The 12,874-nt window shown below is 35.8% G+C and overlaps 1 protein-coding gene across 1 annotated transcript in view; it reads right to left on the bottom strand.

The window, feature by feature from the left end:
• The window catches only part of TTC27 (tetratricopeptide repeat domain 27), a 126,976-nt gene that overhangs the window by 44,559 nt on the left and 69,543 nt on the right, over positions 1 to 12,874 (bottom strand). The window contains exon 12 of the mRNA XM_005416251.2: positions 10,051 to 10,164. Coding sequence (XP_005416308.2) covers positions 10,051 to 10,164 — 114 coding nt within the window. The remainder of the gene's footprint in view (positions 1 to 10,050; positions 10,165 to 12,874) is intronic.

Here is a 12,874-nt window from a genome sequence, read left to right as displayed (position 1 = left end):
TACTGTGCTGAAACTCTACACCTATTTGGCTCTACACTTTCTTTCCCCTAAACACCTGAGAGTAATTCTTTTCAGTTTTTATCATATTTCCCACTGAAAATCTCCTTTGGCAATAAATGCATTTGCCTCCCTTAAAATCACAGCTGGTATGCTGACCCGAGGAAGTAAAATATTTATTTTGTATCAGGAGAAAAGAAAAGCCCTACTGACAGACCATTCAGCCTTTTTTTTTCTAAAGGAGTATATATGGGCAAGACCAAGAACTACTAGTTATTGGGACTTACTAAGTTGTCTTTGACTTATTACTTAGTCCATCTTTTGCAAATATAATAGAACCAGTATTTCCATAGTCATTCACTATTGATACTTTTAGAACTAAAAGCAGTCTTCAGTCTCATTTCTTGCAAAGGGTAAAGCAGCACTAAAATACCTTCTAATGAAAGAATTTTTCAGAACAATGCTGGATCACTTTCAGAATATTAAAAGACACATAGACACAAGCACTTATATCAACAACATTTACCTCATTGTTATCATGTTATTTCCCAGTAATTATTTTTGTACATCTTCATTTCATTAAAGAAGAAGGCACTGTCTACTATATGCATGACTCTGAATTAAAGGCTGAATTAATTCTCTGTCTTTCAGTGCTGTTCAACATGGTCCTGGAACTTCTGGAACTACAATAACCAACACATTTAGTGCTTATTCATTGCATTCATGCATTTGGCAGGCTTTGCACAGTAAGATTCCACACAGAGAACAGAGAGGATGAAAAGAACTGCTTTAATTTATTGACCTGATTTAACTTCCCTGTAATAAGCTGATTACCATTACTGAATTGTAACTCCAAAACTATCATAATGAGGGTATTTTATCTTCGCTGCTTATATTTTTATTGTTCTGGAAAATGATTAAAACTGAAAAGAATGCAAAATTAATTCTGTCTTAATTTGATTTTTAAAAGCCATTTCATGCAATAGCTTCCATATTTTTAATAGACTACTACTCTAATTAAACAAAATAAGCATACAGATTTGTGTCATTGAAGGTGAAGAATGACTGAGCCAGAGAGAACTATCAAAATTTATGCATTTTGAATTAATAAACATCAATACTATTATAGTCAGCAAATAATTTTGCTGGGGTTTTGTTTGTTTCATTTATCTGGGTTTTGCTGATTTTTTTTTTTTTAATTTCCATCTTCTCTTCCTTTAAAAGGTGAATTATTATCAACAATGAGAATCAGACTCTCCTTCAATGATCTTAAACATGTTTAAGACAACTCTATCTTTGGTAGAAAATTCCTGCTTGGTTTTTTAAATTTAGATGTTGGATTATGATTAATAGCATTTTTAATGTCCTAAAATAAGAAGTTAACCTGCCCCTGTTTTAAGACTTTTTGAACTCTTAAATGGAAATGGAAGTGTGATTAGCAAATAAAGCAAATGTACATTATGATCCAAATTAAACAAAATTACATTCCTTGTAATGAAAAGACAACTATCAAAATGAGTTTTGCACTTCAAATTTTCTCTTTTCTTATAAATATCTTAGAAATGCACAGGTTCTGATTGTGCATTAAAATTAATATATATTAGGGTTTCAGTCCTAATTGTATAGGACAAACACGAGAAACAACCTTTTTGTCCTATCAGCTTCCAAGGAATTCCTCAATTCTGAATAAATTAGGTCTGAAGCTATAAAAGAAAACACACCTTTGCAACTCCTGGCAGTCTCTGAAGGCTGGTTTGCCCTTTCAACACACTCTCAATTCCAGATACTTGGTTAGTGATTTTTACCAGATCATACATACTATTGTCCTTTAACCTCAGCATCACAACATGTCCTGCTGGTATATTGGTTGAGATTACTGATTATAAGTGTAATTTAAACATTTAGTGATGAAATATATAAACATTAATTGAAAGATCAGTGTTTCTTATCCTCGTTATAACCACGTTATCACTTGGACTTTAAACTTTGTTGTTCTACAGGTAATGCCTGTATCATCAATAGAAATATTGAATGTATAAAGATATTAATATACTTAAGCATTCAACATTTAACAGTTCCACTAAATTACCAATTTTAAACAATAATTCTACACTTAGTCTATAAGAAAAAAATTGTTTATCACTTCTTGTTAATCTTCTTCCCAAAAGTGAGCATTTAGAAAAATTACACTTGTTTAACTGTCTGTCTCTAGTAGACCCTTTATCTAAGAAGTCTTTCAGTCTAATTCTTTGATATACCAGTCAAAGCTGTTTAATTTTTCTATTTTATATGGAGAAAGACTGGAAAGCTACTGCCTATACAACATTTCCCAATCGTTTTTCTTTATGATATTTTGGTAACTATTCTTTCCCACCCATTATTACCTTGTCTCCAGGCAAACAAATTCATTCTTCACTTTAACTTGTTCCTAAGTATCCCCTACATGTTTAAGCAACCTCAACATCTGAAGTTATTCATGTCACAATTACTTTGAATTTAAAAATTATTGAGGAAGAGACTACCTCTTGAATATAATATATCCATTTCACCTATAAAATCACTTTAAAGGCAGGAAAAAGAGAAGGACAAAAATTTTTAAGGCATCTACACAGAAGAACTTCAGGCCCTGGACAACCAATAGTACTTAGTTTTTACCTAACTCAAGGTGAACTTCTAAGATGCAAAATGACATTGATAGTTTTAAGGAAGCATGCTGGGGCAGGAGTTAATTAGCATGCTGGAACTGTGCATATCAGTATTTTTTTTAAAGCGAGTCACATAGTAGATTCTTAATGTGCATGTTTTGGTTCATTATATCAGGTCCTGCAAATGTGCATTTCACTTTGAAAACAATACTAGCCAGCTAAGAAACAATATTCACTTCAGATGTTCACTGACATTTTACTAAAAAAAGCTTCAATTTCTTTATTATAGGGTTCTTGCAGTGGGTGGGGAAGAAAAGCACATAAGAGGAAATGAGTCAAACAATCCCAAATGAAATACAAAGCATTTTGATATCAAAATTAGCACAAAAGAGGTCAAGGTCATGAGTAGGAGATAACTGGATCCATGACCATCTGACGTAAGATTTCCTTTCTGTTTGAAACACAGAGCCAAGCAGTGTACCAGGCAATTTAGAGCATCCCAATGCAACTGCCCTTTGCAATGTTTTGCTGTAGTCAAACACTACCACCTAAAGAAGCCTGGCAAAACACGAGGTCTCCAACAGCACAGCAGCATTATTGACTTTCAAAATGGTGAGCTGTTATTTCTGTACAGATACTGAACACAAAGTTAGTGAGTGCCAGTGCTCAGGCTATGGGTTTCAATGTTAAAACCTATTAATGACTTAAGCCTCCACTTCCAGCACAAAATCTTCAGAAAAGTACTAGGTGTATTTTATCTTCTTTATGCCATTTACATTTATTTTTTATTTATGTTACTTATATAAAATACCATTTTATAGTTATTGCATTATCCTTATCAAGCAAGTGTACCTTCTTGACTGTTTTTGTTTCTAAAGGAAAAGCTGTTCCACCTGTTGACTATGGTACTTTTATGATTTATCAAAAGATGTAAACAGAATTTCCTCTGAAGTCTGTAGAAGAAGCTTGATTTAAAAGTTTACTTGATGAAGGGTGGACTTAAAACCAGACCACTTGTTGTACTGCCACTGGTGAACAGCAGGTATGAAACACTTTGCACAAGGTGCAAAACCCACCGAGGAGCTGCATATGGTTCAAAATAGTACACCTGTGGTAAGTTCCAAGCTGTTGTGGCTACACTGCTATAAAAGCTCCCAAATCAGTTTGATCTGGGGGAAGACACAATAGCAATCAGTGCTGAAAAACAGATCCAAAGACCTCTTGCATCAGCTCTGCCTTCTGTTTTTCACTAAAGGGGGAAGGACAAGAATGAAGAAAGAAAAGAACAACAATCACCATCAAATTCAAGTTAAATTACAATACAGGAGAAGCAGACAACTACTCTGAGATAAGGCAGAGTCTGGTTTGTAGTACCTGGCATGTGTGCTGGACAGTGTGACTGTCAAGCAGCACAGGGCTATTTCAAAATAGGATTTGTTAGCTCACCTTGAGGTACCTATCTCCAGATCTGTAATGACACTTATGACATAAAACTGTAAAGATTCATCTATTCAAACATAGCAACAGCTGTATGTCTTCATCTATTCAATTTAGCAATAGACAGGAATAGTGTCTCCTCCATGCCATCTGGTCTGTGGAACAAATTATTTTAATTGTTTAATTTGTTGAAGTGGAGCTTATAATGTTTATGGCCTTCCAGAGCAAAGCTTAGGCAGAACAATGTGAATGTTGTGTCCTGGTACTCATATTTCTCTTTGAAACTTCCTGTCATCATTTTATCTATAAAAGAAGTGTATTATTATTGTTCAATATGGCTTAAAGATTCTCCTATCACCACCTTTCAAAATGTCACAACACCGAGAGAAGAGAATCTAAGGGGAGAAAAGTCTTCAGAACTAAAGCTCAATGGGAAACATTTGGAAAAAAACTGGAGGCTTCATATTTTTGACTTATTTTAGAAAGTGCATTGACACTGGAAGTGGAACAGCTCAGGTGTTGAACATAACTGTCAAGAATAGTTGAGAAAATATGAAGAAACTTTAGCACAGAAAGAATGGTTTCATTCTTTCCCCCATACCAGCTAATAGCACTGACCCAAACTGGCAAAACCAAGAGTGCAGTAGAAAACTTCTAGGCAGAAATCATTAGCTAGAAAATGAAATTACTCAATATTCTCTTTTTTGATAGTGGTACAAAACCACTTCAGTTATTCCTGAATAATTCTTGGCAGACTGGATCTCTGATTCCCTCTCCTCCCAGTCCCTTCCAACCCCCATAATAACATAGGAGAAGAAAAACAGGAGTCAAGCACCACCACATTAATTCTTTTGAAGCATGCTAATGAGTTTGGTGTATCCCCAGACTCAGTTGTGTCATGTAACATCTTCTGTCAAGTATGTCATCTGTTTAAACAAAATGAAATATGTTCTGGAAATGTGTGCCTTGAGACTGAAAGAATAACAATCACCAAGAGGTCACTCCCTTGTGAGATTGCTTTCTGAGGTAATAAGGTTTATTTCTAATGTTCTGGAGACCTTGTGATCTTGTATAGAATTCAGTAAGGATTGGTTTTATAAGACACCTGGCTTTTCTCATCTTCTAAAACACTTTCTGGAACATGTGTTCTAATAATAAATACAATTCATAATAGTTAAGAACTATTGGGATATCAGTGCAGGATCTCCACAGGATAGAAGAGGGCTGTGATCCACTTATTACCCTCCTGAAGGAAATTATTTATATCTCTTCAGCTCTCCAGTACATCTCAGATCCCAGCAACTTTCCACTAAAACTTTCAACTTGATGCGAAACAAATTTATTAAAATGAATTTTCCTCCTCCTTACTCCCCTCCTCCATTCCACCCACAACTAAAATCAACTATCAAAATCTTATTTAATGTACCCCTAGATTTCAAAAGGGGGTTAAAGAACAGAAACAGGAACCCCTAGTACAGAGATCTAATAGTTTTGCTGAACATACAGGTGCTGTCATTACCCTGGTTATGCTACATGTCTCTATTACTCCAACTGTGGTTTGAGAGGTCTGATCAGGAAGAAATATGACTTGAGAAGCAAAAGAATAGAGAAAAATATGTTTGCCGCAAACCTGTCTAGATGAGCCTTTTGGGAGGAAGACTGTTCCCCTCTCCTTTTTGTACTCTTCCCTTAAATGTTGAATTTGTCCAATGTAGAACCACCACCAAATAAAAAAAAAAAGGCAGAGCAAGCAATTTGGCAAGCAAGTGGCCATTTACTTTTGAAAATAAAAAGGATATATTTCCATGATAAATGACATAACTTTCTTGCATAACCATTTAAAGCCCATCAATGTGAAATTAACAAAACAGCAAAGTTGTGTTCAATCTCATAAAGCTCAAGACACCAGTTCTGTTAATCTCTATCAGCCTTCTGTTCAATCTCTATCAGCTTTTCCATTTTACAGAGGCACATAATTTTTTTTCAGATTTGAAAGAACTGAACACTAACTAGCATGCTTCTTTAGTAAGAACAATTTAAACAAAAAAAAATCCCTTTTTTATACACACAGAAAAACATTAGTTGCTGGCGAAAATGACACTCTGAAGTATTATTTAAGTGCAAATTAAAGGGCAGTTGACAGAATTCCCAACCACATACATCTGTGTATGACTAAGGATATAAAACAAGATCTCATGTGACCTTTCAATCTTAGGCATAATGATTAGCCTGTAATATTGCTAGTCTGCTCCCAGCTCTCCTGAAGTCTTATTAAAACACCCTTTTCAAGACACATTTCTCTGCCCCAACAGGCAAATTCCTTTACTGCCAAGAAAAGCAAGCAGGAGGGAAGCGTATGAAATCCCGCGTATGCTGTACGACGTGCTAGGAAAGCCAAGCCGTCAGCTTGCAGGCGTGCTGTCACCAGGTGTAAGGAGCAGCAGAAAACCCAGGCAGAAAAGGGGCCATAACAAGCTGACAAAAACTGCAAATGTAGAGGTAGCCAGTGTAGGCACTCAGGTTAGGGCAGGATACAACCTGGGATATCCCAGGTAGGATAAACCTGAGCAGACTGCTGGAGTACTAGGCACATGGCAGCTTCACCTCTTTCACTGCTGGCATAATACAGCAGTAAATAAACTATGGTCTTGTTTCTAGCCCACCATTTTAATTCATTTTGCTTCATTCTTAAAAATACTTTCAAATCCACTGAAATGGAAGAGTAAACCTATTTCATATATCAAGAAGCTACAGTGGGATGATACCCTGTGTTTTGAACTGGTTTGGTTGTGGGTGGTTTTTTTTTCTTTTGTGTTTTTTTAGATCATCCCTCACTTTTCTCATTTTTTCACAGCTTCTAGACCACTCAAAATTCATTTTTTTTCTCTCCCATCCTGTTACTTGAGCTCTGACTGCACTTTCAACAATAATTTGTGGCCTAACAGCGTAGTTCAACCCATCTTCCACTATTAATAGTTTCTGATTTACTTTCTTACAATAAAAGGTAGGTAAAGATCCCCAAACTGATAGAGCAATAGCAGGTTTCTGGTTTTATCAAAAAACCTACCCCCATTTGTTCCTGTTTTCTCCCTCCCATTTTTCTTTCCAACCTAGTACTTCTCACCCTCCTGGACCTTCACCTCAAATGGAAGAAAAACAATCACACAACCTTAAAAATATCAAACTGCATCCAGAGACACATTTTAGTTGGCAGTACCTTGATCTGCATTTCTCTGTATGCTATACTGTCACGACTAAATATTCCAGTGGAATGTAAAATAACTGTTTCCTTTTCTTAGAAAAATGGTTGAAAGAATTACTGGCTTTAGAAATCTTTAACCTTAGTTTTGCAGATCCAAACCCCATTTAAGCAAAAACTGGACAATCCACAGCATCCAGAAAAAGTATCTCCTCCTCACTCACAGTTAGCTACTAGCTCCAGTACATTTCAGAGTACCCAGAATAATCATTTCCAAAATCATTCCAAGGACTGCATTATAAATAGTTCAGACTTTTAAAATAATCAGAAAAAGGTTTTGAAAATGATAATTCCAATTCCTTTTGAAGTTTTCCAATTAGGAAAAAAAACCCCTTAAATTTATGAAAACTGTTTGTTATAAAGTAGGGATATATTTAATATTTGGAGTCTGGCAGTAAATTTTAACCAATATGCCCTCATATAAAAAAAAAAAAAAAAAGTAAATATTTTCAAGTAATTAAAATAATGTAAACAGACATAGCCAGTCCTACAAAAAAAGGTAGTCGAAAAATGCTTTCTCTGACAAACCAACAATGTAGCCAGGTTTGTTTAAGGACTGAAAAGCAGCATATGTCTACTCAGCAATATTAATTTAAAAATATTTCTATCAGCTGCAGACCCAGCACAGGAGCAGGTCAGGGTGGAAATGGGGAAAGGAAGAAAAATTAGAGTAGAATAAGACAGGAGAGTCCCACCATCACTAAGCTAGAGCCTATAACGGCTCATGCACTTTTCAGTCAACCCTAAAGGAATGTAGAAGGTTTACTATGTCTTATTCAAGCTGTTCTATGAGAATTTTTATAATCCCTTTGAAAGACTGATATTGCAAAGAATCGCATTTACACCTCCTCCCTTAATCTAGCATAACTCATTTTTCTACAGCATTCTGAACTAGTAAATAATGAAATTGCAAAACAAGAACCCATTAAATCCATTTGTATGAAAATTCAGTGGGTTTGAAATCCATTTTCTACTGATAAACAGAACCCATTTTCTACTGATAAACAGAATTCTCTTGTTCTTTGGCATCTTAATGAAACTTATACACCAGCATCTTCATGAAGATGATACATAAAAAATTACTTGTGCTATGAATGAAAATAACACCATTCAGGGTATCTTCTCTGATTCCTTCTTAGCACTGTTAGAAACACTGATATTAAAAAAATTCTGATCCAATGGAACTCAGGAATGAAAACCTTAGCTGGAAAGTTATTCAAGTTATTTGATTAATTTAGCACATATAAATGATTAAACAACTTTCAGCTATTTTTGGAAATTGAGCTTGTTTCCATCAAGCGCAAATGCATACCAATACGCAATTATATCCAAATGACAAGAATGCTTAATGGAAGAAAACATAAATGCATTAAGATTAAAGGAAATATTTAAAACCACAGATTCTCTGTCTACTGTGGGGTCATCTCCCAAAATGTCACAGGCCATGCTAATCAAATCCTTTGCATTACTGCAGTTGCAGCACAAGAAGTCGGATAAACGGACTTGCTAAGAGAACCCCTTCATGAAGACTTCTGTCATGAGACTGTCAAAATGTCTAACATAACAATTTCCAGTACTCAAGTTTAATCAAGCTAGACAAAAATGTTGGAGGCACGCCAACTGTTTTATGGCTTAGGGCATCAAGGATCCTGAGATTACTTCCCAAGTGCTGTCGGATTCTACATCTCCCAGATTTGGAATCCTGGCTTCTCTGACAGTCTCCTAATGAATGACCACAGGAAATTCCTCTACAGCAACTCCATGTCTTCATCAGCAAAAGAAAAATGCAGCAGCACATCCAAAATGCCCTCCCTCAGACTCATGCATCATAATGATTTTAAATGAAACATCAGCTTTTCAGGATTTAAATACATAGCGCCATAATGATAATTTTTTACATTCCTGGTTGTTTTAGCCAGCAGGAGTGTTGCCTGATGGACATAGACAAATGCCTGCTGCTCATATGTGACAACTAGACTTAGCTATATAAAGATGACAAAGGGCTAACAAAACTTTAATATGAAGGAAGAAAAGAATCTAAAAGAATTTTGATAAAGCCTGTAGACCTTTCTTCTGAAAAAAAATTTTAGATAAATCCTACTAGATGACACATTTCAGGATTTTAACATTTCTTTCTTGTATTTGAAAAAACAATCTTCTCTTTCTTTGGACTAAGATTATTTAAAAAACCACTGCCTCAAACTTGCAATAAAAACAGTAATTACCAACTATCACATCAAAATGGTAAATTGAAATTGCCGCTTTATTAATGAATGCATTTTCTTGTTCTCACAAAACCAATGACTATTTAAAAGTTTCAGTGTTTTACAGAGCTGATTTACTCTGTAGAAAAAAAATATTGAAAAATTTGATAGCAGTAGCAGCTTGATGTTCAGGAACATCTACATGTACTCCTCAGATCCTAAGTCAGAAACTACAGGTACAAAATTAGATTTCAATATTCCAAAACTCGTCATGTTGTTAAAAGCGATGATTCATTACTTGTACATATAAGCTTATCTCAAGACTAGTAGACACAGAAGGAGTTGTGGTTTATGCATCTCATTTAGAGACATAATTAAAAAATTATCTCGTACAGTTTGCAGGGAGGAACTGCAAAATCTCTTAATTCCTGCCTATTCGAATTTGATTATATATATATACACTCTATACACATACATATATTAGAATAAGGCAGCTCAGAAGTCTTACCTGAGTCTGCTTCATTGCCCGTTCCATTCTGCGAGTGTTTCCTTTCTCCAGTTTGGTCCGAAGGAGTAAGGCTGATGTCTGAATGGCCCAGAACTTTGGCTGGGACAGCAAGCACTGCAGACAATAAGAACATTTTGTCATTACTTAAAGACATTGAAGACAGTAACATTTTTTAATGTGGTCTCAAGCATGAATGCCGTTTCCTATTCTGAAAGTCAAATATGTGGCTGGAGGACTTATTTCATTAACTGAGGGCTGTACAAATTACCTTAATCTGATTTCAACATAAAAAGTGGCCTTCAAAACCACTTCCTCCTTCTCAGCTATGTAGTGCTTTGTTTTACATGTACCCATATGGTGCATAGGCCAAACTGCACAAATTAAAATGGCTACTCAGAATCAAAGGAAAATGAAGAATTGATCCTGGGCTGACTGGCTCAGCCTTTTCCACACCTGCATACTGGGTAGCTGTAGACAGCTGCAGGGATCCTACTTCTCAAGGCTGAACAAACCCAGCTCTATCTTAGCCTCTTCTCATATGCAAGGTGCCCTGATGCCCATGTTAACAGCATTTCCACATGAAAAATGTTAAATTTGCTAAGAATCTGAAGAACATTAATTAATCTAGAACTTGCCATGACTTGAGAATCACAGGAAGAATTTTTTACTTTAGTAGATGTATAGAGACTATGGAATAATCTATGCAAGCAGTTTTCCTAAAATAATTTTAAGTTATCACTTAGAACATGCTGCACTGATGCCAGGAACTTAGTGCCAGTCTCCAATCACTGATTTTCAGGAAAGTTCAATAGAAGACATGCAGCCAATGCAATTCTGGTATCTCTTAATAATTTACAGTCTGCCTGGAATCTTTCCAGTATGGTTTTAGACAGAATATACCATTTCTGAAAAGTGAGACAGCAGAAAAGCTCCCTTGCTAATTTTATTGACACTGCAAATATGATCCATCTTCTCTGAGAAAACATATTTGTCTATAGATATTTGTAGACTGGAGAAAAAGCCCCAGCGGTTTTATCCTTTCCTCTCAGAGACCTCCCAAAGCATTAAACAGCATAATTTGCTCATGGTTTGTGTTTAATGCCTGACAAATTTCTGTCATGCTGTAATCTGGTTTTGTTTTCCCTAGTGATTTCAAAAGAAAGGAAGCAGAAAGAAACAATCTAAAAAAATTATCCTCCAAACAAAACTACAATAGGAAGAGAGGCAACAACAAAACCAAAAATGAAGGCAGTGTGAAGGCTTGTTTGTTGTGCAACAACCACTCACTCAACTAATCCTACCCTTTGTGACCAAGAATCTGCACCAACTCTTTCAAGACTTCTCCTCAGTCTTAGATTACGAGGCACACAAACGCTTCTCTACTGTCCTCTATGTTCTGAGGATCTGGAATTAATTAAGGGATCACAATCACAACATTCTCTATTCTGTAGATTGTCAAGTGCCCTTTTACAAATGATAATCCCTAAATCTGGTAACTGATAGATGTCCTAGTTCTGAGAGCTATCTCTCCTCTGTTTCATCAAACTTCAGTCAAACACCTATTTTAGTTTCATCTTAAGACAAACACAAGCAAGGACATTGGTCTGAGTTTACTTTTTAGCAGCCATACCAGATAGCTGCTAAATCAAATACCTTAAGGAATTGCTTGAGCAAACACTGGAACAATGTTTCTTTTACCTTAAAAGCTTATTTTGTGGGAAAGGCCACCCTTTTCCCCATTTTATCCACTATTAGTATTCTGTCATACTATTTAATTTTTTACTTCAAGGGATATTTATCTGTGCTACCTGGTGGCAGACATTAGCATTAACTTTGCAAACGAACAATGACAACTACAAGTCTTGGCTAATAACACTCCTAAAGATATTCTCAGGTCTGATTACTGCTCTTGTCCAGCAGCTGAGTCCTTGTTCTCTCACTGCTTCAAGCAAGTGGCCCACGGAGGCCAGAGTACAAAGTTTCTTGTCCACAGCATCTGGCTCTGTAGGAGAACCGGCAGCCCAGGAGAGTCTCTCCTCTGTCTCTGTGTGCACCTCCCACACCACCACCCAAGCAGTGATTTAAGCAAGCATGCTGCATGAGCTGTGCATAAAGTCAAATAGGGAGGGAGGAAATCTGAAGAGAAAAAGGGTGGAATACAAGCAGGGATAATTACATTTCACTCCTCTGCAGGAGCAATGACAAGTCGTATTTTGAATAACAAACCTGTTTTTTAAAGGTATTCATGAAATAAAATGAAAGGTATATCTGCTGTAAAATTACAGAAGAAAAATTTAATTTTTCCAACAGTTTTATTGATACAAAAAAAATTGCAACTGCACAAGACAACGAGAAGCAGACCTAGTTTACGTTTAAGAAGCACCTGTACTTTTATACTGCTACAGAGCTCACAGTCCTGTGCCAGAATTCAAATGTTCACCTTTTCATTGCCTAATCATAATGTTTAAAGCAGCACAAAAAATCGAAATAATACATGCATAAAGGGCACAAATGTTTATACTCAAATACTGTAAAGAATAATTTCAGAACATCTACCCGTAACCATTAAGCAAGCTTTAATCTTATGCCCAAAATGTCCAAATATTCCAGATAATAAATACTTTCTCATAAGAGCCAAAGCTTTATATTTTTGCCTGAAATTAAATCTAGGCTCTGCTAATAGGATTATAGGTTAAAATAAAACATCGGGGGGTGGAACAACCTAGGAACATGCAGGTTTTGTCAACATACTTGGAAGTTCATTATACTGCACCAAAGGCAGCTAAGAAAATTAACAAAATAATTCTGAAGCAAAACCACTATT

This window comes from Geospiza fortis, unplaced genomic scaffold (assembly GCF_000277835.1).
Source record: "Geospiza fortis unplaced genomic scaffold, GeoFor_1.0 scaffold41, whole genome shotgun sequence".
NCBI classification, from domain to species: Eukaryota; Metazoa; Chordata; class Aves; order Passeriformes; family Thraupidae; genus Geospiza; species Geospiza fortis.
This window is presented reverse-complemented; position numbering and strand designations above follow the sequence as displayed.